The following is a 26,975-nucleotide window of genomic DNA, read 5'->3' as shown; positions in this document are numbered from 1 at the left end:
CCCCACCTCACAAAGCCTGGAGTGAAAAGTGTGACCATACACCTCATGAGAAGGGCCTGGCACACAGTGACCCAAGACCCTGGAGTCTCAGCCCAGTGACCAGCTTCTTGGGACTCTCAGGTCATCTGAGGCTTATCTTAGGGAAAGGGTGTGACTGGTTGAAGGCCCATGCAGTTCTTGGGTGCTAGTGAGAAACCTGGGTGTTCCTATAGCTTTCTGGGAAGGAGACTTCCAGGAGGGCAATGTCAGGAATGGCCCCACACATTCCTTAGTTATGTAAAAGCTTCTGCTGCTCCTCCCAGAGAAAAGGCTCATCTCTAAGCCCATGATGGGGACTCCCTATAAAAGGTTTCCTTGGTCCTTCTTCCTCATCCTCTCTGACGCCTCAGGAGCCTGAGCTGACTCTGAGTCTGGTCCTGGTGAGTCTGTGCAAGCCCAAGGGAGGGTTCTGGGTTTATAGAGAAGAAGGACCTGGAGAATATCCCAGACATGGTGGATGAAAGAACAGAACAGAGTGAAGAGGAAAGGTCAAGGGTGGAAACATAGAGGGAGTTCTAGTGTGAACAGGGATTAGCCTTGGGGATCACAGTCCTTGTGGCCAGAGGGAGAGGGAGCAGCTCCTCCAAGTCTCTGCTGATTGTCCCCTGGGCAGATTTCACACATACACTTGATGTGTCTAAAGACAATGGACCTCTGTCTAATTGTGAATTCATTTCATGGGTAGAGGCACGTGGATAAAATGGTGACAAACTGATCTTTATATGTAGCATACATTCTATGCACAGAACTTTAATGTCAGCTGCACACATTTATAGGACTTTTGTTCTGGAATGAGAGTACGCCTAACAAACATGTTACTAGCACAGTGAAAATTCTTTGAGAGTAGAAGACATTCTTATTCTACGTGTGATGTATTTTATTTGGTTTTAATTTTACTTTAAGGTTGCTTTAATTCCCATTGAGATGTCCTGCCAGCAGAACCAGCAGCAGTGCCAGCCTCCTCCCAAGTGCCTCCCAAAGTGTCCCACCCCTAAATGTCCCCCCAAGTGCCCACCCCAGTGCCCAGCCCCGTGTCCCCCTCCAGTCTCCTCCTGCTGTGACCCCAGCTCTGGGGGCTGCTGCAGCTCTGGGGGAGGGGGCTGCTGCCTGAGCCACCACAGGCCCCGTCTCTTCCACCGGCGGCGGCACCAGAGCCGAGACTGCTGTGAGGGTGAGCCCTCGGGGGGCTCCGGCTGCTGCGGAGGCTCTGGGGGCTGCTGCTGACCTGGGCCCTGAGGACCACTGAGGAGCAACAAAGGAAGAACCAAATAATCATGGACCCTCCACAACCTGATGCTTTCTCCTCACCCCTCTCTTCCTATAACTTGGAGGCTGAAAAGGTCTGGGGAGACTTAGTATATTTTAATGGTAGATATTTCTGTTTGATCCATTATCCCAATTGTTTACTAGACTTTTTGAATTTTGCCTCTGACTTTTTCCTGAAGTGACAATAAACCTCCCATTTTCTGCTTACATTGCTCCGTGGTCTTTATCATTCCTTCATCCTTTAGGGTCAATTACCAGTGACCTACCCACTCCTCACTCCCAAACTCAGCAGAATTTTTACCCAAACTTCAGCTTCCCCATTTATTCCTCCATTAAGAGGAGCCTCCAAAATCCCAGCCCATACTGGGCTTTCACAGGGGACACTAGGTTCTACCCCCTGCTCCAACCTGCATGACCCTGAGCTAATGGAGCTGGGCTCACAAAGTGTCCCCTCCCAGGCCCTGTGGAGAGGTGACCTTCTTCTGATGCCACCTTTTACTCTGCTCCCTGAGTGCTTCTCACCAAAGTGCTCCTCCTGCTCATGGGTCCATGCCCAGGTCCCTTCTTTCTCTGCTCTGTGATCCATAGACAGTTGGTAAAAGTCACGTGGGGATGTTGCAAGAATAGAACCCAAAGGATCTCACGTTTCTTTGCATTACAGATTTTATAGCCAGAGAGAAGAGTGCCTGCTATCCTTTATGTTTAACTGTTGTTAAAGCATCAGCAGTATATGAGCCCGACTGTCTTTTTCTTCTATGTGTCTTAAGAAATCTCTAAGGCACACAGTTGAATTAATCATAATCTTTGGTCCCAGGCACCCTCTCGTGTTTGAGGCATATGGCCCTGTTTATGTACTCATGTACCTGTTCATCTAAATCTATCTATCCTTCTAGCATGTATTTTACTTAATAATTAAAATAATTATTGTTCTTTTCCTTCCTGTTTATTGTTTTAACACATTCACATGATTGATTTCAGTATGTTTTTATTTTTTAAAATATATGCTGTACATAATCTTTTTATACTTAATGCTATAGTTCTAAGATTTGTCCAAATTGCTGCGTTTCACTGTAGTTCATTTTGACAGCTGAGTCATATGGTATGCACGCATCCTAGTTTTGACCCTCTATCTCCTATAAAGTGGCAATTTTTGCGGTTTTCAGGTTTTTGCTATGCGCTAACATTCTTGTACATGTCTTCTAGAAGAAGAATTGCTGAAACTTGGTGTATTTAATATTTAAGGACTTACATTTACAAAAAAGTGCTTATCTATTTTAAAAAGTGATTGTATGAATTTTATGCCCACCTTCCTTGAATAAATTTGAAAAGATACAGTCCTTTAAAATTTTTACTACTTGCGTATAAAACCATCTGTGCTGTTGTTAATTTGTAGGAATGATTTTAAACTGTACTTTAGTTTCTTTATTACTTATAAGAGTATTCATACTTTTTGTTTCTTAAACTTATTTTAGTAAATTATACTTTTCTATGTATATTTCCCATTTTTTCTAAGCTTTCAACGTTATTAGAATATAGTTATTGATAGCATTTTATTTTTATCTTTTTATTCTCTGCTTTATTGTAGGTTTGAAGATATATAACATTTTAATTCATAATATTCTTTATATCTTCTCTCTGTTTGTCTAGTCTTGCCAGGGTTTTTTGTTTATTCTATAATTGGGATTTCCCTTTATTTTAAGGATGAAAAAAATTGCCAAATTTCAATTTCAACCCTGAGTCTCGCAGCTATGGAGCTGCTAAGGAGGCTTAAATTCCCTCAAGAGTAAAGTCAGCAAACACAGAGAACCCTGCTCCCAGGAGGAGCTCAGAAAAAAGGTGGAGATTAACTCACTTTGGGTTTTCACATCCCTGCCTCCCCTTCTTCAGCTCCCCAGAGGGTGGTGGATTTCAAAATAATAAGTAGGTAATATTATCTGCCTGGGGCAGGGGAGGTGAGCTGAAGGTAAAATTTTGTCCTGATGAGTTGATTTTCTGGTGCTTGCACTTTATAAATAGGGCTCATTGTGCACCATCCAGTCCTTGGCCTCATTTTGGTTTGGAGCATTTACCTTGTAATTATCTCCATTGAGAATCTCCAATACTCATCAGGGAATATGAACTCACAGGCCCAAATGACAAAATACATAAGGGTCACATACATTTAAAAAGATTCCATTGAGATCAGAGGTATTAGAAACGACTGACCAATACTTTTTAAAAAGAGTATTATAAACATACTGGGCATGGGAAGAAACTGAGGAAAAAGACAAAATCACCTATGAGATACTCTAGGAAGAATGCATATAACTGAAAGTACAGTTAAAGGAGAGAGAAGATAAAAATGAAAAGAGCAAAAATATGAAACCGAAAAGATCAGAGAAAAAGTGGTAGATAGAAGATCTCTCCATATCCAACATGCATATGATTCGTCTATCTGAAGAAGGAAATAAAAACAAGGCATTAGAATTACTACTTAAACTACAATTCAGAAATTCTCATCCTGAGTAAGATGGAGTCAACGTCTCTTCCTCCCACTAAATAAAGGCATGAAACCTGGACAGACTGCATAGAGCGAGTCTTTTTGAGAACTTTCAAACAGCAGCAGGCAGTTGGGGAAGAGCACCAGAATTTAGAGTGGAACTGAGATGGTGATGAGTTTGCCATTTTCCCTTTGGTATCTCTTCACTTGAACTTAACACAGCTGGAAACCTGAAAAGGAGCACTAGGGGCAGATAGAGACCTTTAGGAGAAGCCAGCTGGTTGTGGCTTAAGGAGCAACAAGGGTAAATCCCTTGTTCAGAGAGTGTGGAAACCCCCCATTTTTTCTTGCCTCTTTGTTTTCTTACAATCCATACCTTAAGCAATTCCATGGTGGCAGTCAACAGCTGGAAAGGAGGCCAGCGGAGCCAAAACAGTGAGGAGAAATCCCTTTTCATTTGGTGGAGCTGTGATCTCACAAGGGTGGGGCCAACCTCCGTTGTTCTTTTTTTCTCTCTGTCCTCCCTGTTCTTAGGCCTGGACATGGGCTTTATATGGTTTATAAGTGTGTGGAAGAGGGGGTAACTAGAACCTCAATTTCTGGCAGGATCATAAAGGGGATCCCCGGGGAATCAGACAGTATGGGGGAGACTGCAGAGAGGAAGAGAGAAGCCTAGGAAAGTGATCTCATAAAATTGTTTATGAACCCCAGGGTTCACCCCCAGGACATACACACATGGATCTGATCCCCATTAGCAAACAAACACAAAATGAGAACTTAACTAACAGAGAGTCTACCGCCCTGGTCCCAGGCTGGCCACTGGTTGGCACTCACTCTGGATGGATACAGAGAATGCTTCAAAGCTTTTGAAAACTTTACTGATATTGGGACCACATCACATAGAAGGTGGATTGGAACTGGTGAAATGAACCCAATCAGGTTGATTGCCTGTTAAAACAAACAAACAAAATAAACATTTTTCATAGGATTTAAATAAGACCCAAAGTTTCATAGCATAATGTTAGAAATGGCCAGGATACAAACTGAAATATTTGGCATAAGAAGAACCATGAAAGTTTCAACTCACATGGAAAGAGACAATCAACAGAAACCAACTCCAAGATGACACAGATGTTGGACTTATATGACAAAGATTTTAAAGCAGCTATTAGAAAAATGCTCAAATGAACAATTATGAACACTATTGAAACAATGTTATAATAAGAAGTCTCTGCAAAAAAATATACAAAAATGAATCAAATGGAAATTTTAGAACTAATAAAACAATAATTGAAATTTTAAAAAATCACTGGATGAATTCAATAGCAAAATAGAAATGACAAAAGGAAGAGTCTGTGAACTTGAAAATGGATCAAGAGAAACGATCCAATCTGAACAACAGATAGGAAAAAAAACCCTAAAAAAATTAATAGAGCATCAGGGACCTGTGGGACAGTAACCAATGGTATACTATTGATGTCATTGGAATCCCAGAGAGGAAAATGAATGTGGGACTGAAAAAATGTTTGAAGAAATACTGGTTGAAACTTTTCAAGTTTAGTAAAAGACATGAGCATAAAGATTCAAGAATTGCAGTGAACTCAAAACAGGATAAGCTCAAAGAAACTCAATCACATCAGCTGAAAACTAAAGACAAAGAAATAATCCTGAAAGCAGCCAGAGAAAAATGGTGCATTACCTAAAGGGAGACAAGGATTCAAATTCCTTGCACATTTCTCATCAGAAACCACAGTGACCAGAAGGAAAGAGCTCGTCATTTTTAAAGAACTGAAAGAAACAAAAACAAAACTGTCAACCAGATACCTATATCTAGCAAATACTTCCGTATCTTTCAGGAGTGAAGGTGAAACAAGAACAATCTCACAGGAGGCAAACTTAGGGAATTTGGAGCTCGCACATGTGGCCACCTGGTAGCACTTCCAGCTCTCTGCATGTGCGGGCCACATGGCTCCAGTCACCCAAGGACAGCCTTCCTCCTGATGAAGAGCCGCAGGTGCTTGGGATGAAAAAGCACAAAAGGCGGGCAATCAGGCGGGCCGTGTGCACCAGGGGAGGGGAAAGGGATTAGAGGGGGTCCTGACAGTAGGCTTGTGTTGACTGCCCAAATTTCCCTTGCAGTATGCCATTTATATATATATATTTTAGAGATTTTATTTTTTCCTTTTTCTCCCAAAGCCCCCCGTACATAGTTGTGTATTTCTTAGTTGTGGGTCCTTCTAGTTGTGGCATGTGGGATGCTGGCTCAGCGTGGCCTGATGAGAGGTGCCATGTCCATGCCCAGGATCCGAACTGGTGAAACCATGGGCTACTGAAGTGGAGCACGCGAACTTAACCGCTCAGCCACAGGGCCAACCCCTACATTTTAAGAATCCTAACTGAGCACTTATATTGCTCACTCCCAGTCTCCATTTAAACTAAATATATATGCTCGTCGAAGTTCATTTGTTCACCATTCGTTTTCACTCATGTATGTTTTTGCTTTACTTATGGTAAATCTTTTCCATGTTTTGAAAAATACTGTGTATTTTTCATTGTTTTCTGGGTACACACGTTTTCATTAGTTTGAAGTTTCTAAATTATATAACGTATAACGTACAACATATGCATACTTCTATTGTTCTATATACAGATATGCTTTTTTTTCTCTTTCAAGCCTTTGATACTTCTAGAACCTATTTGTAGCATTCAGTGATGTCCCCTGCCTCCGCTCCACTGTGGTGGATTGCGTTATTGCTCTCCCTTCTTCACTTGCCCCTGTGTTTATGTCCTTATGCCTAGTGACTTAGAAGTGTCTCCCACTAAGCGGGCAGAACATATTTGCTTACCCTTTGACCTTGAGTTTGGCTTGTGACTTGCTTTGGTCAATGGAGTAAGGCAGGGATGATAGTGTGCCAGTTCAGAGTCTAGTTTTTAAGGAATTTTGTGTGTTTCCATTTGCCCGCTTATGCCTCTCCCACCCCTGTGAGACAAGCATGCCCAGGATAGCCTATTGGCCCCAAAAGGAGGAAAGAGAGAGATGTGGAGCATAGCTGGGCCACCCAGCTGAGCCCAGCGTAGGTCAAACCACGCCCAACCTTGAACATGCTGTCTCAGGAGCAAAATAAATAATTGCTGTATTCCTTTTGTTTATTATGTTGTTGTTTGTTATACAGTGAAGTTGAAGCCATGGTTAACTGATATATTCCTAAACTATAATCTTTTGTCTTATGAACCACTGAAAGCTTTGCAGTTTTTCCTAGACATTTTCCACTTAAGTTTTGGTTTATTGTCCTACACAGCCCCAAACTTGGCAAATATCCTTAGGGGAAAATTGACTGTGTGTGTGAGGGCTGCCATATCCCTGCCCAAAACTCCACTGGTATTTTGTCTCCCAGCTGTGTGCCTCAACAGGCTTAAAACCTGATTCTCAGTGTTGCGCCTGCTCAGAATTGGCAAATGCTCCCAGTGTAACAGTGGCAGCAGAGTCAGCTCCCTTCCCTGGGATCTTAGCCCCTCCAGTTCACGTTGCCTCAGCAGTTCTCTGCTGTCTTCCAAAATACAAGCTCTGATGGCAGCTGGGTTTCCTAGTGAAGTTAGTTGGGAGAACTGGTCTGTCAGTCGTTACTTCATCCCAGCCAACAATGGAAGCTTCCAATGATGTTTCGTTACTAGAAAAATCTATCAATGTGATTCAGTGTTTTTACAGATTAAAGGAAAAATAAAAAATATTATCTCAATGGATGTGAAAAAAAGCATTTAATAAACTTCAATACCACTCACAATCTAAACCTCTGATCACCTGTAACTGAGCAGAATATTCTTATTGTACTGAATGGTAACTAGTAGAATCCTGCAGGGTGTGTTCAATCAGTCTTCTTGAAACAGAACTCAAAAGTGTTTTCCCTTAATTTTGTTTGACAATGGAATTTTATTCAACCATTTTGCTATGGCACACAATTTAAAATATATTAGGATGATAATGTTTCCCCCTCATTGGAGCAATAGATAAGCAGTTCATTTATAAAATTATTTTCGTTGTACTGCAATTATAAACAATTTTTTTTCTTGGTGAGGAAGATTGGCCCTGAGCTAACATCTGTGCCAATCCTCCTCTATTTTGTATGTGAGACACCTCCACAGCATGATTTAATGAGCAGTGTGTAGATCCTTGCCCAGAATCCAAACCCATGAATCCCGGGCCAGCAAAGCAGACCACGTGAACTTAACCACTATGCCACTGCACTGGCCCCCATTATAAATTTTTAAAGTCAGATGGACCTTAGATGGAGAAGCTGATGCTCATGGAGGTGAAGTGACTTATCGAAAGTCACAAATGAAAATACTGGCAAAGCCAGAGCTGGAACCCAATCCTTTGAGTCCCAGTCTACTGCTGGACCCTAAACACTTTGAGGCTTGCACAAAACTCTGCAGTATCTCTTTACTACTGATAGAAGGAAACCAAGGAAATAAAAATTATTCTCCTAATACTCAACTTCATCTGCTGAATATGACTTGGTTTTCCTGTATTATCACACCCTAACCCCATTATTCAGGTAGGCAAACTGTCAAGTGGAGTCACACAGATTACTTACTCATCATTTTCTGACTTCGTGTTGCACTTTTAAAGCATGGAGTCATGTTAGCATGCCTGCCTGCAACACTGTCCTGCATCTTCTCCATCTATCTCAGCATTCTCTCTTTATCATTAAACTCTCGTCTCTCAGTTCCAATCCTACACTTGTATACTCTATCTTATATACTTATGCTGCTTCATGGAGTCCCAGCCTAGGAAACAATGTAATTTAGTGGGGTTTAGGACTCCAGCTTCAGAAGTGTAACTCAGGCTCTCCCTGGGAAGGATAGATTGAAGAGCCAGGGAGTGGAATGTCAAGAATTACCCAGCAGGCGCCCAGGTGTGGGCAGAGCCACTTCCTGCCCCTCCCAGAACCAGGGCTCACCCACAGCCTAGTCAGGCCGGAGCCTATAAAACACATCTCAGCCAACTGCTCCTCATCTGCCCTGAACCTCAGAGACTGCTCTTCCACATTGGGTCTCTCCGGGTGAGTGGGTCTTTCGGCTGAAAGGGTGAGGTGCTGCTGGAGATCAGGGGGAAAGGAAAGGAGGAGGGAGGAGGGGAGATGTTACCTTGGGTCTGGTAGGATCTGGTAGGAATTTTAGCCCCTAACCTGGACGGTGAGTGATCAGCCAGCCTAAATTCTTGCCAGTGTCTGGCCTGTGGCAACTAAGACAGCTGGCTGGGGATCACGTATCTGTGGCCATTTACCTCTCACAGACACATTTGTGGATGCCTAGACAGGATGGCAGATGCACACGGAGAAAACAGTGACATGACATATCATCTGGTGTGCCTCCTCTACCTCAAATATAATTTCCTGCCTTCCAACTTGCCTGCCTTTCTTTCTTTTCTCATTCATTTATCACTCATATATTATCCATATATTCAACAGTTATTTATTGAGCTCCTACCAATTACCTGGTGCTGTTCTAGACACTGGAATGTAGAAGTGTGCAAAAGCAGAGGCGTGGAAATCCCTGTTCTCATGGAACATTTTGGTGGAGGATCTACATTCACTGGGCATCTTCTATGCGACAAGAACTGTGCTGTATGGTAGAGAGATAAATGTGAACAAGAAGGAGGCTTTGGCTTGAATTTGTGTGTGTGTGTGTCTACTTATGATTAGTTTCAGTTGTCAGCAGCCCAGGGGTAGATTCCAAAGGAGGACACAGTGACCTAAGATTTCACAAGTCCATAAAACATCTGTTTGGGTTTCAGGTTAACTGAATTCCCACGTAGATGTCCTGCCAACAAATCCAGCAGCTGTGCCAACCTCCTCTTAAAGGGCCTACGACCCAGTGCCCCCCAAAGTGTCCCCCTAAGAACCCTCCCAAGATGCCCTGCTCCAGTCTCTTCCTGCTGTGGCCCTAGCTCCGGGGGTGCTGTGGCCTCAGCTAACAGTGGCATCAGAGCTCCAGTTGCTGCCACTGCTTTGGGGCTGCTCCCCACCTGGGCTCTGAGCATCAGCTGAGTGACTGAGAGGCCAATGACCAGCACCAGCCTTGTGCTTCTTGTCCTTCAGTCCCTTTCTATCCCTGATGAGCTCTCACCTGAAGAACATGCCCATGCTGGGGCTGTGCCACAGAAGCAGCCGTTGGCACAGCAACTTTGGGGCTGGGCTCAACTTACTTCCCTGATGTGTGGGTGTGATGGCTCTGAACAAGCTGCTTTCCTACAATAAATACTTTAAAATCCCTTGGCCCTGTGTGTTTTTTGGTTCATGCTTCCACTCTACTTACCAAGTCCTCCTCCTTCTCTCTTAATAGATGGTTGGGTTCTCAACTTTGCGTGAATAGGAGAAAAATCAATCTGCAAAAGAGAAAGAAATTAATTTTTAGATACACATGTATACTTTGTTTTAACAAACCTAAAATGTAGACAAACTACTGAAACAAATAAATTAGGGATATACCAGTGTATCAGGGAGAAACTTACTACAAAAAAGTCTTTCCAAAATGTCCCTTTAAATAATCGTCTTTTAAGTGTCTATAACAGAAAATGTCCTTTTATGTAAAAAAAGACATGCATTTGGACATTATTTCATAAATCCCCTTTCAATAAAATGTGATATTTGTAGCCACCTCTGACGCAGGAAGGGTTAATAATCACTGGAAAAGGCTTGCCAACAAACTGTGCCCAGAGGTGAGAAGGCTGGTCAGCCAATGACGGATAAGACCTCCATGGGGAGGCAACCTAAGACAGGCATGGTCACTTGGGGGCACAGATGGAGACATGATATCGATATCGGGAGCAGGAGGGGCCGTTGCCTAGGAGGCCTTGCCTTCTCCGAGATAAAAATATACGAGCACAGCAATAACATGATAATATCAAAACAGAGGCTCCTTGAGAAATCACTAAGAATTCTTGGCATTTGCTAATTACTTCATCCAGAACACCTGTGTATGTTTAACAGATGTAAGCTATGTATATATTGAAACGCTGGTTATAATAAACTCAGAGTGGCCATCAGCCCCCTCTGCATCTATCCTGATGTGTACAGTGGATTGCGACGCTGACATATGGTGACCCCAACGAGATCTAAGACTGGCAGCATTATTGGTGAGTAATGATGTCGGGGATTTCAATTGCCTTTCGGGGGTCCGCCGTGAGAATGATGGGCCAACAATTGGCGACCCAGCAGAAATTATACTTTAAGACACTTCAGCGGCTGCTGAAGGCGATTTCAGTTTCAGTTTCAGTTTCTCCTGCCGAGTTACAGAGGATATTGCTGGCAATATCTCTAATCAACCATGACTTGGAGTCTGGAAACTTGAAATGGGGCACACTCCCCAATGCCCCGAAAAACCAAGTTTGAGGAGCTCTCAATCAGCAGGCCAACTCTATGTGAATGATTTAGTGGTGGCCTCGTCAGGAAGTGCCGGAGTGGATCTCATGGCTTCAGAGACAGTCATCATAGATTGTGCTGACAAAACCTTTCTTGTTCCTACCAATGTATGGGGACCTTTACAATCAGGATATTTTGGTTTATTAATGGGATGCTCTAGTTCAGATTTGAAGGGCTTAAACATCATTCCCGGGGTAATTGATGCTGACTATCAAGGTGAAATAAAAATCGTGGTCCGTTCATCTAGTTATTATGTGATAGAAGCTTTTACAAGGATAGTTCAGTTGATATTAATACCTTACTTGCCCCCTGCTCATGCCTCGATTTCAGTTTCTGTTCCTCCTGCCGAATTACAGAGGATATTGCAATATCTACACATTGCCCCTGGTTCTCTGAGGACGGCACCTTGGACATTGAGTTGTGGGACAGGGCTGGCAAGGCACTAAAGTCTTGCTTTGAGCATGGCCTTTTAAAGGATGTACATATCTTAACGACTTGGGGAACAGTACGTACTGCGCTGTTCCCTTTGTGGGATCTATCGGATGAGGAAAAATCGGCCTCTTCACCCGAGCGCCCTTCAGGCAAAGCTGAGGAGGCGCCGCCACTTCCTTCTCCGCCTTGCTTGCTGCCAAGAGACTCTTTTAAAAAGGCAGTTAGTAAGTCTCAGACAAATTTTGAACAAATGTCCTCAGACCATGACGATTTACCATTCCCTCCTCCTTTAGAGAGGCGTTTCGCCTTCAAGAACCCTCATTTCTTGCCTATTGCTCCTCCTTGTACTCCACCAGCCCCGTATGTTGATTCCAGGCAGTATAGTATGGTTCATAATTGCCTTCAGGAAGGATTAAATCATGGAGATCCTGAATTTTTCCTGTGCCTTCCCTGTGATGGTCAATCATGGGCGAAGAGAACATGAATCCCTTCCTTTTGGGGTGTTTAAGGAGCAGAAAAAGAGCATTAGAGAGAATAGAGTGCAGTCACCTTTCACTGTTGGGATGATAGAGGCACTGGGAGCCAGTTATCTTATGCTACCCTGTGATTGGCTTTTGCTCGCAAAGACTCTTGTCGCATGCTGAATATACTCTTTTCAGGTCTGAGTATAACGAGATACCTGTATCCCGATCTATGGATAACCTATCTTTAAACCCCCCTCTCCCAATCAGTGCTGACATGTTACAGGGGGTTGGCCAATATGCGACGCCTCAACACAGGCTGAGAGGCAAATGGAATGTTGCATAGACAATGTTCAGAGGTGGCATTAGAAGCCTGGAAGGCAATTCCCCCTTCAGGGGAGAACAAAGCCACCAATTCCTTTGTGAATGTCCGACAAGGGCCAAACGAGCCAAGCATAGAATTTATTGACCGTCTCCAGCAGGCAATTGAGAGACAAATAGCTCATCCTGAAGTGGCTCAAATTATCCTGTTGAAAATAGCTTTTGAAAATGCTAATGCTGATTGCCAGTCTGCTATGTCTCACCTTAAAGGGCGAACTCACACCTTAGGGGATATGCTGGGAGCCTGTCAGGAAGTAGAAACTCATAGTCATGTGGCCAAAGTAATGGCAGCAGCGTTTTCGCAGCTGCCCAAAGGTGCTTTTTGATAATGCCTGTTTTAAGTGCGGAAGACGTGGACATCATGCAAAACAATGCAAGTCTGGTCCAAAAAATATCCCTGGTAAAGGAGGGCCAGCTGATATTAAAAAGCCGCCTTCTAAACCATGTCCTTGGTGCTGAAGGGGATTCCATTGGACGAATCAATGTTGCTCTAAAATTAATGTAGATGGTAATCTAATCAACTGTGACTTGGCGTCGGGAAACTCGAAAGGGGGCACACTCCCCAGTGCCCCGAAAAACTAAGTTTGGGGAGTTCCGCTGCCAAGAGGGGGGCCAGTGGCTTCGGCCACACTGGCGAGGGTGCTTTATAGCCTCACCCACTTGGCCCTCCCCATTGGCCTAAAAAACAAACCTCTGCATCTGCACAAGGTGTAGGGGGGCTTAGGATGCCTACGACGCCTGAGGGAAGTGATTATGTCCTCAAAGTCAGAGGACCTGAAAACAGAATTGCCTTAATTACAGCCTACATTCTTCCAACTCCATACTCCCTATGGGGGCGAGATTTGCTTTCTCAATGGAAACTATCTCTAAACGTTAAGCCTTTTTCCTAGGGGCCGCTGATGTTATTAACATTCCTCCCATACCTATTCAATGGAAAACTACCACGCCTGTATGGATAGATCAGTGGCCCCTTCCAAAAGAAAAATTACAGGCCTTAAAGATGCTAGTAGAGGAGCAAGTAAAATTAGGCCATATAGTACCCTCAAACACCCCAGTATTTGTGATAAAAAAGAAATCTGAAAAATGGAGATTACTCCAGGACTTAAGGGCAATTAATGCTGTCATGCAACCTATGGGGGCTTTACAGAAGGGATTGCCAAATCCTTCTTCAATATCTGAGAATTGGCAAATTGTTGCTATTGACATTAGAGACTGTTTCTTTTCTCTACCTTTGTGCACCACTGATAGGGAAAAGTTCGCATTTACTGTTCCAGTTTATAACAATCAAGAGGTCCCCCAGAGATATCAGTGGAAGGTCTTGCCTCAGGGCATGAAAAACCATCCTACCATATGCCAACAATTGGTATGAGATGTGTTATGAACTTTTCGAAGCAAATACCCTACTATACAACTTTACCATTATATGGATGATATTTTATTAGCAGCACCAACTAAAAATTTATCATTAACAGCATACCAACAATTAATTGAATTGCTAAAAGGCAAAGGCCTGCTTGTGGCACAAGATAAGGTACAGTTTACCTCCCCCTGGGAATTTCTAGGATTGATGATCGATAGTGACAAATAAAAATGGCAAGTAATAGGATATATTGGAGAATATGAGGTAGCCATTTGGTGGAAACCTAATTCAGCCTGACCTTGTCTTTCCAAAAGGGCCTGACCGCAGCCATTGAGCATGCATTGTATATCTGCTTTAGATATTCCCTATGGCAAGAACAAAGGCCCTTGAGATAAAGGTGCAACTTCCCTCCCCCTCCCAACACTGGCATTCCCTTAAGGATTAAGCATCTTTCCTTAGGCTAGGAACCGATTGCTGTGCTCACCAGTGACCACCCAGCTCGAGACAATAGACTTGCCTCCTGCTATGCCCTCTGAGAAAGCAGACCCACTACCTGCTGTCTCCATCAAGTGCTGTGCTGTCAGGGCAATCTTGTGACTATTGTGGGAGGGACATTTCAATCACATGTGAAACATCCTGTATGGGGGTATATAACCACTCTGTATACCTCACTTCTTTGGTGCCGTTTCTTCCTTTGGGAAGAAAGGCCCCGGGCCGTGGTCCTCAGATTTCAGCTCAGAATAAACTCACCCAAATTTTCATTTATAGATTGGTTATGGATTATTTTCATCAACAATAGACACCTGGTAAAGCCATGCATTCCCTCTATTTCCATACCCAATACTTTAACATGAGTTACATTGCAACAGCTTTTAGGAAATATCAGTTGGATACGTCCCTTTCTTGGCATCCCAACACATTCTCTGAGTCACTTGTCTTCCTGCTACATGGTGACTCTTCCCCCTCTTCTACGCGCACTCTTACCCCTGAGGCAAAACAAGAACTAAGCCTAGTAAACAAGGCTCTAACCTCCCAATTTTTAAATCGCTTTGATCCGGAAATTCCCTTATACCTTTATGTGATAAACACACCTAAGAGTCCTACTGGTATCGTCTTTCAAAAAGCAGGCAAGGTTACAAAATGCTTGGAGTGGATATACTTGCCCCACACACCAGCTAAGGTACTGTATACAAATTTTGATGGAATAGTGGAGGTTATTCAAAGGGGATGTTTACGGTGTTTACAATTGCAAGGCACTGACCCTCAGACCATTTTTTCACCTTGCCCATCTTCTCAATTTGGTCATCTCTGTTATCTCTTCCTAACCTATTCCTGATGCCTTAACCCTGTTCACTGACGGCTCTGGAAAAACCGGAAAAGCCAGTATAGCTTGGTTTGCTAATAATGACTGGCAGATCAAAGTCTCTCACGGACATTCAACTACTCAAATTGCAGAATTGGCAGCTGTGCACCTTTGCTTCTGTTCCTTTGAATATTCTTACGGATTCTGCTTATGTAGCTAATGCTGTCCCGCTTTTGCCCGCCACCATTTTAAACTTTCATCAAACTACACAAGATATTTTCACTCATTTTCTGAAAATCAAGCAATTATTGTCCCAGCGTACTCTCTCCTGCTTTATTGCACACATTGGCTCTCACACTCCTCTTCCTGGTCCTTTATCTCAAGAGAATGCTATTGTTGATTCTGTTGTAGCCAATGTTTCACTTGACTGTCCTGTTTACACCAGCACGTTCGATTCACGCCTTACATCATTGCAACGCTCCAGCCCTGCGCTCGCGCTTTCACTTAACAAAACGACAGGCTGCACGAATAATTGCTGGTTGCCCAGCCTGTGAACAATCTTCCCTAGCCACCTCTCCCTTTGCTGCTGATGGGGTTAACCCTCGTGGACTATAGAGCAATGATCTTTGGCAAACGGACACAACAATATTTCTGCCTTTTGGATGTTTCAAGTATATTATCGCTTCTGTTGACAGTCACTCTCGATTTCTTTTCACATCGGCACATACAAAAAATACTGCTAACAAGTCATTCGTCATTGGCTTGCTATATTTGCTTTCGTGGGGTCTCCTACATGCATTAAAACTGATAATGGTCCCGAGTTCTCAGTGCAAATTATCCACCAATTTTGTGCAAATTGGAATATTATCCATAAAACTGGCATCCCCTATAATTCTACGGGACAAGCTTTACAAAAAATGAAAGGGGGAAATGAGTATTATAAGAATGATCTGCAAGGTATTCTCAATTATGCCTTATTTACTTTAAATGTTTTGAATCTAGCGGAGGATGGCACATCAGCTGCAGAAAGACATATGGGTGAAACTCAGACCCATATGGCCCAACAAAGGCCGCATTACACACATCTGTTTTGACACAAAATCTTGGCAAAGTGTGGATTAAAACGTCCTTATACGGATATCTGGGAGGGCCCTTTTATGGTTAAATGTGAGAAGAGAGGAGCTCTTTGTGTTTTGACAGATAAAGGCATTGAGCGCATTCCATCAAAACATGCACAGCCTGCTCTGGAATTACCGGAAAATGGACAAACGGATAAGTAAATCAGTTTTTTTCTTTTTCCTCTTTTCTTCTCTAACGCATGTTGAGGTGATTTCAGAGCATGAGAATCTCACATATTGGGCCTTTATTCCTAATCCTCCTCTCTCTACTCCGGTTACTTGGTGGCATGCTAATCCCCCTTTGTCCTCTAACGATTCTGATTGGACAGGAGGAACCGGGTTACCCTGACAACAACATACAGGCCTGCACCAAAAGGAAGAAGACCCTCTGGTGATGTATGCTAATGATTTACCTTTTCGTATGGTTTATCAAAACAAAAGCACAACATGTGTCACCTTTCAGGAACAAATGTATTTGTATTACCAACCTAAGAAAGGACAACAGGCAGCCAATGTGACATACATTACTGCTATATCAACATCTTACGAAGACAAAAGTAATGTCATACAAGTTCCTTCCATCCCAATTTGCCATCCAAAAACTGATTGGAGTTACAAACATTACTCAGTACAGTGGTCCCCTTGCCGTACAGCATATCTAAGGCGGGGCAACATCTTTGGGGCCAATGTGCTGGATTAGGGACCTCATGGACATCTTTTGAGTGACAATCATACTTGAGCCTTCAACAGATCAAGTCAGAAACCTATAACATGGAGCGAACACGGCCTATCTGGACCCCTTTTACAACTATCTCACAATGAGACAGTGTACAGCCCACTTCACAAAGGAATATGGAGGGTCGGGTTGCCTTTTATATCACGACAATTGTCCCATGGCAAGTATGGGAATAAAACTGGCAATTATTTACTAACATTTGTCAAAAATGTTTCTGATACCGTTATGATCTGTACCACCCATCCTTATGTGTTATTATGGGGAAACAGTGTCCCTGCTGTCCTAGAATCTTCTGGTATGTATGTGGTTACTATTTCTCCCCCATATTGGTATTCGGATTGTTTAACACATTATAATGTAACCTCATTGAATGTGACCTATGTAATGGTGTTAAAAAGAAGAGCACATATTTGGTTACCTGTTTTTCTCTAAATCGGACATGGTCCGAAGAGCACGCTCTACATATCCTCCTTGAGTTCATGAGAAAATTACGCCCTAAGTGGTTTTTGGCTATGCTAATTGCGTTCATTGTGTCCGCGGTGATTATCATTGCATCAGCCTCTACAGCTACTACTGCCTTGGTTAACAGTGTTCAAACAGCCCATAAGATGGAGTCCATCTTGGTAAATGTCACTCAAGAATTACAGACACAGGCGGATATTGATAAAGGGCTAATGTCATGATTGCAGGCATTAGAGGCAGCAGTAGAGTGGCTGGGAGAGCAGCAAAATGCATTAGAAATGCGTATGAAACTAAAATGTGATTGGCAATTTACCATGCAATGCGTTACCCCCCCTTCCGTATAATAGCTTGCTGACATCTTGGCAAGAAATAAAAAAAACATTTACAGGGGGCATTTAATACCTCCCTGGCCAATGACGTCACTGGGCTACAAGCTCACTTAGAGAGGCAGTTACAAGAAGTACATAAGGTGTTCTCTCAACAAATATTTCAAGACATTGAAAATGGGTTACACTGGCTAGAGCCCTCCAATTGGTTCTCGGGCCTCAATTTATGCATATTTGTTAGTGCTGGTGTGATTTTGATATTATCCATGTTAATAGTTTATGTTTTACATCTGCTGTGCTCCCTGAAAAAACAACAAAGACAACAAGAGCAAGCATTGGTTATCATGGGCCTTCTGGCCTCAGCACAACATGACGCCTTCCTTGCTTTAAAAAACAAAAAATGGGGAAATGTAGCCGCCCCTGATGCAGGAAGGGTTAATAATCACTGGAAAAGGCTTGCCAACAAACTGTGACCCAGAGGTGAGAAGGCCGGTCAGCCAATGATGGATAAGACCTCCATGGGGAGGCAACCTAAGACAGGCATGGTCTCTTGGGGGCACAGATGGAGACATGATATCGATATCGGGAGCAGGAGGGGCCATTGCCTAGGAGGCCTTGCCTTCTCCGAGATAAAAATATACGAGCACAGCAATAACATGATAATATCAAAACAGAGGCCGAGGGAGGGGTCCTTGAGAAATCACTAAGAATTCTTGGCATTTGCTAATTACTTCATCCAGAACACCTGTGTATGTTTAACAGAGATAAGCTATGTATATATTGAAACGCTGGTTATAATAAATTCAGAGTGGCCATCAGCCCTCTCTGCATCTATCCTGACGTGTACATTGGATTGCGACACTGACAGATATTAGTCTATAAGATTGTCCTCAGTCTTTGCTGCTGTTAGTTGTTATTTAAAAGAGGGTTTGTGCAAAAGAATGCCCTAGCTTCCTTGGATTAAGATGAAAGAGACTACAGCCGCCTGCTCTGATTCTTAGCTCCTCCTTGTGTACAGTGAGGTTAATTGAATTAGGACCTCTTGACATCTACTCATTAAAACAGACGCCCATTGTCAGGTGTGCAGAGATGAGAGGATGACTACATGGCTCTTCATTGTCCTTCCCTCTCTGCAACTTTGGGGTGGGGTGTCTCACAGACCCAGCTCCACCAGCCTTATGTCCCTCTGATGGATGTGATGGAATGAGTGATGAAGCTATTTTAGTTCCCATCCTTGCTGGACACCAGGAACTGTCATTCAGAAAAAGCCTGAGGCATATAGTTTGGTCTCAGTGGGAATTCCCAGAACCATTTGAAGACCCCAGTGGAATGGCCACACTCACCTGAATGCTTATAATTACTAATTACACATTTCCTTTTGCTTGTCAAACTCTGTCTCTCCCTTGGAATACAGTGAAGGTGGACAGAGATTGTATTTCTTTTACATCATGTTGTATCTCCAGAGTTGGCCACATAGTGAGTAAATATTTGCTGAGTGTGTGCAAGAGTGAGATTATGAACTCTGATTCTTATCTTACTGGTAGAGACAGTCTAAGAAAGTCCTTAAATCTTTCCCATTGGAGATGCTTTGCTCTTTCATTCAGTCTAGCATACCCCTCTCTCATTTACACTCATGAGACCTGCTTGATCTTTATCTGGTTTGCTCAGCACAGAATCTTTGGGAATAGTTCCTAGGTCAAGGGCATTCCATGGCACAGAAATGCAATGGTTGACAAATGTTTTCTTAATGCTGACTTATTCATCTAAAATGTCTTCTAATTCCAGTGATTAAAAGGATACCAATATTGGTTTGTTTGCTTTTTTTTTTTTTTTTTGAGGAAGATTAGCCCTGAGCTAACATCTGCCAATCCTCCTCTTTTTGCTGAGGAAGCCTGGCCCTGAGCTAACATCTATGCCCATCTTCCTCTACTTTATATGTGGGATGCCTACCACAAAATGGCTTTTGCCAAGCGGTACCATGTCCCCACCTGGGATCTGAACCGGGGAACTCAGGGCCACAAAGAATTGGAACATGCGAACTTAACCGCTGTGCCACTGGGTGGGCCCCTACCAATATTGGAATAAGTGATGATAGGTCATGGTGTGTGTGTGTGTGTAATGATAGTATCTGATTAAAATAGTTTTATTCTATGATAGCCTATAAATAGTGCTATCTGAGTCATGAGAAATGATCGGTTCCACCTTTGTCTGGATTGACAAGCAAGTGCACAGATGTTGCATGAAGAAGGGGTGCAGCAGACGATAGGTTGTCAGGGACATGGTGTGAGGGAGGGATTTAGAGTGCAAGGTCATGTGATCTGGAAACCCCACCAGACAAAAGAATTGATAATCTGGGCCATACAGACGGTCTGACATCCTGGGACTTGCTGTGACAGTCACGTCCAAGGAGAGCTTAATGGACGTTAGATTCCCTCATCATCTCAGTGCAGATGGATTACATACACACTAGTGTATCTAATCTGCGTGTGAGTTTATGATCATTTCAGATGGAGGAACCTGTTAATGTTAAATGGAAATAATGGAGAATGAGTTGTGGGGTTTTCGGGGGGAGGTCAAATTATCTGAAGTTGATTCCTAGCTGTGTGAACTTCAGCAATTTGCTTAACCCTGGGAGCCTCAGTTTTTTCTTTAGTGTTCTGGGGATGTGAGTAGTACCTACATCACAAGATTGTTACAAGGATTAAATGGGATGATATGTGTAAAGCACTTAGAACAATACCTGGAACAAAATAAGTGGTCAATAGTCATTAGTTATTGTTGTTATTTTCTGTTATCTGTTATTATGTATGTATATGTATGTATTTTTGTGTATGTGGATATATATGTCTATAGCTAGCTGTTGTGTTTTCAATAGACTCTCTGAGACTCACCTGGGAGGGGCGCTGTGAGGTCACCAAGGTGCTGGATGATACTGCTCCCCAGGGAGTGGATTGAATTGCCAAGTGGATGGAGAAGAAATACCGAAAATACCAGGAGAAGATTAACACTTTGAAGACTCATCAGGCAAGTGTGAATTATTGACCTCAGTTTACCTCTGAGGATGAGCTTGTGGTTGTCCCTGTGGGGCCAATAGGACAGAGGAGAGAAGTTCTGAGAGGGTGGTTGGGAGGTTGTATGATTCCTGATTTCAGGGCTGTTAAAAGCGTAAAAAGTGTGTGTCTTAGAATGGATGCATTGAGGTAAGGACAAAGTCCATCCTCCTTAGGTCCTACAATGTGTCCGTGACACTAGAAGGCCCAGACCTGCCCGTCCTCCGGTGCCAAGGCCCTCACTCCCGGCTGGCTCCAGCTTGGCCCCCAGCACCTGTTAGTTGTGCTCCCCCTCTTCCTCTTCCTCTTCCTTCCTGCGCACTCCGCCCTCCCGGTGATGCTCTCTGGAACCCAGGGGTTCCGCTCAGAGCCAGTTCTGCGGCTCCCACAGGTACAGTCACCCTGGCAACCAGTCAAGGGAAATCACAGGTCCTGGATGAGACAAAGCCCATGGGGGACAGTGTCAGTGTATCTCTTACAAGGCATGCTAGCACCGAACTCTGAGTGAGTTCCAGCTCTGGCAGGAGCAGGACAGGTGAATTCTCTCACGGTGCCCTGCCTCCTCTCCCCGCCCCACCTGGAAGCCCTGACCAAGTCCAGGTTGTCCCTCCGTGTTCATGGACTCGATGTGGCTGCAGCAGGAGCCGGATGCGACATGGGTCTGAGCCCCTACTTCTCTGTGTAACTTAGGAAATGGGTGATTAAAACTATCTGAAACTTAGAAATAAGGCAAAAACAGATTTCTGAGCAGTCTTTCTAATTTACACTATGTTCTAGTAACTAACAACCCTGCCTAAGGCTCATATAATCCGGGAGATTTTGGGAGGAGTTAGTGATTTTACTTATTCTATTTATTATTGATTAGATTTATTAGTTAGATTTGTTAGTTGGTTACATTTATTAGATTAGTTAGATTTATTAATGTAACTTTACCCCTGCAAAGTTAGATTTAACTTATAGATTTATAGGTTGCAGATTATTTATGTTCAATAGAAAAGATTACCCAGTGATTTCATTACCCTTTAAGACATAATCAATTTTGTATCTAAATTTACAATCTTATTCCAGCATTCTCTTTTTTCTGTCTGTATATCTGTATATACTTCAGTATCATATATTCATCTTGAACTAACTTTATGATTCTGCTGGTTCCCTTATTGATGAAAGAAATAAATTGAAATATGCCCAAATATATATATTTTTAAGAGTTATGTTTTTAACTTTTGAAAATTATAGTTTACCAAACCCTTATATCCACTCTTTCAAGAGGAGACCAGGGCTAAGACCAGACAGGGGCAGTGTGGACAAGATTATCAGAAAGGCTACCCCAACATAGAACAAGAAAGTCTGGATTAGCAATGGAGCAGATGAGCAAAACAGATGTGAGAGATCCATCAGGGAGGGGTGAGGCTTTTCCTGGACTATTGCTACAGTAAGGTTCCAGTGTTTGGTGGGGAAGAGTTTTCTGAGATATATTGAGTTCCAGTTCCCAGGAACCTCTAGATGAACAAATGAAGGAGACAGATGGAGAGACCTGCATGCAGGTTAGTGACTTTCTAGATAAAGTGAACTTCAAGTAAAGTTTCTGAAATCAGCCCCAGACCATTCTTCACATGACATTTGCTTGTTCATTCATATGTGAATGAATGTGGTCATGCGTTCATTCACCCAGGCAACAAGGATTGGCAAAAAGCAGTTGGCTAGTCTGTGGGGGAGCATGAGCAATCAGACAAAGGGTCTCTGCACTCAGGAATCACACACCGATGGTGTGAGGGCTGTAGAGATGGATGCAAGAATACCTACAGGCAGCTGTTTCTTCATTAACCTGTAAGCTATTTCCCAACGTTTTCTGAGATATAAAGGGACACTAGGAGACTGTTAAAGGCTGTTTATCCTCCCAACTCTGGTTTCCCAGAGGATGGATCCCCTTCAGTTGTTCCATCTCTTATTCAACCACCCCTTGATGCAGATGCTCGCGTACGTGCATACTTATGTTCATTTACACTTCATGTAAATGCAACTCATCCATACTCATGTATACACATGCCTGCACACATGCATGCACAGCCTTGCTTTCCTCATTATCCACTTACTCCATGGTTACAAATGTCTTTCTCAAAGTGAATGAGGAAGCAGAGGATGATATCACCATGAAGATAGTTGAATGAACCAATGTGTTCCAATCTCATTGGGAAATAGTGACTCAGGAAGTTCATGCCCCAAATGTTATCTTCCTTGGTGCTGATGTTACACTGCAGTCATCTTCAGAAAGGCCACTAAATTCTCCAGTCCTTAAGGTCATGGCCACATATTATTCACCTCTATATCCCTATGCTTGGACAAACATGCTCTGAGAATGTTGTAGCCCTTCAAAGAATGTCTTCTGAATTAAACTCTTTGTTTACATTGTTGATTTACTTTATCTTTCAACTAAAAGCTCTCAGAAAGCAGGGACCTGAAAATAAGATTGGATAAATAGAGGGATAGAATCTCTTATTTAGACGTGGACAATAAAGGACAATGCTCCCTACTCATCCTCCCCTCCCCCACCAATCAAGCATTAGGCAATGTGAGGACAGGGTCTATTTGTCTCTCTTAATATGAGGTGTTAACAAATCTTTTTTTTAACTCATTATATTTTTTAACATCTTTATTTAGAAATAATTCACGTATTATATAATTTACCCATTCAAAATGCACAATTCAAAGATTTTTAATGTATTCACAAAGTTGTACAATCATCATCACAATTTCAGAACATTTTCACCACCCCTTAAGGAAACCCCATACCCAGAGCCAGCCATGATGACTTAGCAGTTAAAATTCAGTGTGCTCTTCTTCAGTGACCGGGTACGGAACCATACCACTTGTCTGTCAGTAGCCATGATGTGGCAGTGGCTTGCATAGAAGAACTAGACCAACTTACAACTAGAATATACAACTATGTACTGGAGATTTGGGAATTAAAAATAATAAGACAGAGAGGAAGATTGGTAACAGAGTTACCTCAGAGTAAATCTTTCCCAGAAAAACAAAATAAACCCATACCCATTAACAGTCACTTCCTGTCCCTCTGTAGCACCTGAAAAATACTGATCCACTTTTTGTCTCTATGGATTTGCCTATTCTGGACATTTCATATAAGTAGAATCATGCAATATGTGGTATTTTGTGACCAGCTTCTTTCATTTAGCATAATGTTTTCCAGGTTCATCCTTAATATATCTTTTTAAAGTAAATAAATATATGGATAGATGAATCTATCTAGTGCAACTCAGAATTAGAATACTGAGTTCATGGACCCCTGATTGGCCATCCCTTTCCTGGCAGGAAATGAACTCACTCTGCTTAGAAACCCCAAGGAAGAATTTATACTTACAAAGGAAGTTTTCAAATCATCTAAGTATCTGGTTGAGTTCAGCTCTCTGAGGTCAGGCTCTTTATTGACAGTCAATCCCACATAATGCCTGGGCAAGTAGCCAAGACATGGCATCAAGTCTTTCCTAGTCTTTCTTTTAAGCACGTGTTCATTAAGTATATATCAGGTGCAGGGCATTGTGCTAAGCCCCTTCCCACTTCTCTCTCAATATTCTAAACAACTCAGTGACGTAGGACTTGCCATAACCATTTTACATATGAGAACTGATATTTATAATGTCCAAGCAATTTTCAAAGATTACCCAGTTGGCAGATTGTAGGTTCTCTGATTCCAGCAGCAGATCCAGTACAGCACGGTTCCTCTGACTAAAGCACGTGCTTAGGTTTTAGAGGGATAGTTTATTCTCTACAACGCTAGACAGTGGATTAAGTCAAATTTAACCCAAGAATTGGCTTTTCAGAGTGAGACTGAGGGGACGCAGAGACTCAGAGGTCCAGGTGAAGGGCTGAGAGGAAGGAGACGGAGCGCGTGCCGAGGAGACACCCCTGATTCAAGGCTGTGGAGCCACCTGAGACGGCTGCACCCAGGGCAGGACATGCACTAGAAACTTCTCAGGTGGGAAGAGCCAGAATGGAACATTTCCACAAGAACCAGAAGTTATGGCTAAGGACTGAGGTTTCCTCAGAGAACACGCCCAAAGGAGATGCATGGAACAAACTTGGCAGGCAGAGGCCACTTGGGAGCCCCGAGTTGACTATCTGGAGCTACAGCCTCAGGGAAGGATGTGACTGGTAAAGTCCCTTACACCCCTAACCCACGGGGGCATCCAGAGAGCTCCCAAGGCCTCCTGGGAGCCAGGCACAAAGAGGCAGGGGAATGTCATGAATGACCCAGCACGTGCCTGGTTGTGCAAGAGCCACCTCTTGCCCCTCCCAGAGCCAAGCCTGGGGCCTATAAAAGATGTCCTGGCTCCAGTATCTCATCCGCTCTGACTCCTCTGTGCTCCTGCCTGTGACCAGGGTGAGTGGGATATGGAACCCAGCGGGATATGGAACTCTGAGCAGGACAGGGGAGGAAGGAGAGGAGGGTGCTGTGGGGAGGGCTGGAAGGTGAAGAACAGAACCAAGGAATGAGGATAAGGAGGAGGCTGAGGAACGAGAGCTGTGTGTGCTTTGTGCCAGACCAACAGGAAGAAGACTCAGTCTGCCTTGAGTCTCTGGCTCTGTGTCTTGGATTTTCTGGAGTAGCTCTGATAGGCTGGGGGAGCTAACTGCACCCGCTTTTCCCAACTGTGTTCAAGGTCTTCACTTTGGTAGGTGGAAAAAGCCAATTTGGGAATATTTACACATAGAAATTGGCAAATGCTTCAAAGAATGTCTTTTTCTGGAGTGCTGACTGTTAAACATATTCCAGAACATCCCCAGTGTGTCCTGCAACATCTAATTGGGAGCTTAGCTTGTACTGAGAGAATGAGCATGTCAGGGGTTGCAAATACCTGATGTAGGCTTGTGCAGATGGAGCCGTCCCAGCTTCCCTCTGGAAGGGAGAGTAAGAAGCTCATGCTATTGGTTTCTTAATCCACACACTTTTATCAGGAAGGACTTAATTTGTTTCTTGCAGTCATAGATGTATCTGTAGGATCTGAACATCATTCCTCTTCCATGTATATACTGATTTTAAAGGAAATATAATAATGACCTTTGATTTTGCATATTTAGAGTTTCATTATTGTCCTTTAGGTTGACTGAACGCCTGCTGAGATGTCCTGCCAGCAGAACCAGCAGCAGTGCCAGCCTCCTCCCAAGTGCCTCCCAAAGTGCCCCACCCCTAAATGTTCTCCCAAGTGTCCCCCCAAGTGCCCCCCTCAGTGTCCAGCCCCGTGTCCCCCTCCAGTCTCCTCCTGCTGTGGCCCCAGCTCTGGGGGCTGCTGCAGCTCTGGGGGAGGGGGCTGCTGCCTAAGCCACCACAGGCCCCGTCTCTTCCACCGGCGGCGGCACCAGAGCCCTGACTGCTGTGAGGGTGAGCCCTCGGGGGGCTCCGGCTGCTGCGGCGGCTCTGGGGGCTGCTGCTGACCTGCCCATGCAGAAGCTATTGGTGGAAATGAATGATCAAGAAGCCTGATGCTTCCCTCTGTCCACTTCCTCTTGCCCAATCCTTGGGTTGACAGGGACCACGAAGACTCATAGAGATTCCTGGGAAGAACCATGTCTTTGATCAGGCAGCCCAAATGCTCAGCCTGGATATGAGTTTTCTTTCCTCCTTCCTTCATGTTATAATAAAGCTCTCCTTCCTACCCACAAAATGTCTTCTCTTCTCTGTGATCCCCAATGTCTCCCAGGCTCAGGGCCTCCGAAGCCTCTCTTTATGATGCCAGGATGGGCTTGATTAGGTGATAAGGGAAAAGCTGCTCTGAGGACCTGATTCCTTCCAACTGCAGGGCTGGTGGAGCTCCAGGAGGGTCCCCTCCAACCACAGTAGCCTTGTCTTTTTCCCTACTGAGCTATACTAAGGTTCTCACTGTCTCTGTGTTCTAGAAGTTGAGAAAGGTGGGGAAGCACAGCTTTGTAGACTTGTTGGAACCCTAGGAAGAGGGACAAATCTCCATCCCACAGAACTGTTCTTCTGTTAGAATAAGGAGTTGGGTAAAATGCTTGAAGAGAGTATTGAGACCCTCCCCCAACATATATAATGCATGCTCATTGAACTCCCTCCTAGGGAGGGGAGTCTGGTTCAGATCCGCCCTTTTGACTTACTGCATCAGT

General features: G+C 43.6%; 3 protein-coding genes across 4 annotated transcripts in view; 2 read left to right on the top strand and 1 right to left on the bottom strand.

Annotated features, from left to right (window-relative positions):
• Positions 1-21,171, bottom strand: part of LOC139081463 (uncharacterized) — a 41,965-nt gene extending 20,794 nt beyond the window's left edge. The window contains exons 1-5 of the mRNA XM_070607284.1: positions 21,109-21,171; positions 20,676-20,863; positions 11,719-11,843; positions 10,100-10,169; positions 9,279-9,406 (exon numbers count right to left, since the gene is read on the bottom strand). Coding sequence (XP_070463385.1) covers positions 9,279-9,406; positions 10,100-10,169; positions 11,719-11,843; positions 20,676-20,805 — 453 coding nt within the window. The 5' untranslated portion in view covers positions 20,806-20,863; positions 21,109-21,171. The remainder of the gene's footprint in view (positions 1-9,278; positions 9,407-10,099; positions 10,170-11,718; positions 11,844-20,675; positions 20,864-21,108) is intronic.
• LOC139081476 (late cornified envelope protein 2A-like) lies at positions 389-1,512 on the top strand. The gene is made up of 2 exons (XM_070607342.1): positions 389-419; positions 943-1,512. Exon 2 carries the CDS (start codon positions 964-966, stop codon positions 1,261-1,263), a length of 300 nt encoding a protein of 99 aa, XP_070463443.1. The 5' UTR covers positions 389-419; positions 943-963; the 3' UTR covers positions 1,264-1,512.
• A 4,018-nt stretch (positions 21,172-25,189) lies between the features above and the next one.
• On the top strand, positions 25,190-26,515 carry LOC139081464 (late cornified envelope protein 2D). 2 transcript variants are annotated; one of them, XM_070607285.1, is made up of 2 exons: positions 25,190-25,233; positions 25,953-26,515. In XM_070607285.1, the coding sequence occupies exon 2, from the start codon at positions 25,974-25,976 to the stop codon at positions 26,283-26,285; it is 312 nt and encodes a 103-aa protein (XP_070463386.1). In that variant the 5' UTR covers positions 25,190-25,233; positions 25,953-25,973; the 3' UTR covers positions 26,286-26,515. The 2 variants fall into 2 exon arrangements, with proteins under 2 accessions (XP_070463386.1, XP_070463387.1); XM_070607286.1 differs by lacking the exon at positions 25,190-25,233 and adding an exon at positions 25,390-25,525.
• The last annotated feature ends 460 nt before the right edge of the window (positions 26,516-26,975 follow it).

Source organism: Equus przewalskii, unplaced genomic scaffold (assembly GCF_037783145.1).
Source record: "Equus przewalskii isolate Varuska unplaced genomic scaffold, EquPr2 ChrUn-10, whole genome shotgun sequence".
Lineage (NCBI taxonomy): Eukaryota > Metazoa > Chordata > Mammalia > Perissodactyla > Equidae > Equus > Equus przewalskii.
This window is presented reverse-complemented; position numbering and strand designations above follow the sequence as displayed.

Bases quoted from the DNA above. Each gene is read 5' to 3' on its own strand.
- LOC139081476 (XM_070607342.1), top strand. From the start codon at position 964: ATGTCCTGCCAGCAGAACCAGCAGCAGTGCCAGCCTCCTCCCAAGTGC.
- LOC139081464 (XM_070607285.1), top strand. From the start codon at position 25,974: ATGTCCTGCCAGCAGAACCAGCAGCAGTGCCAGCCTCCTCCCAAGTGC.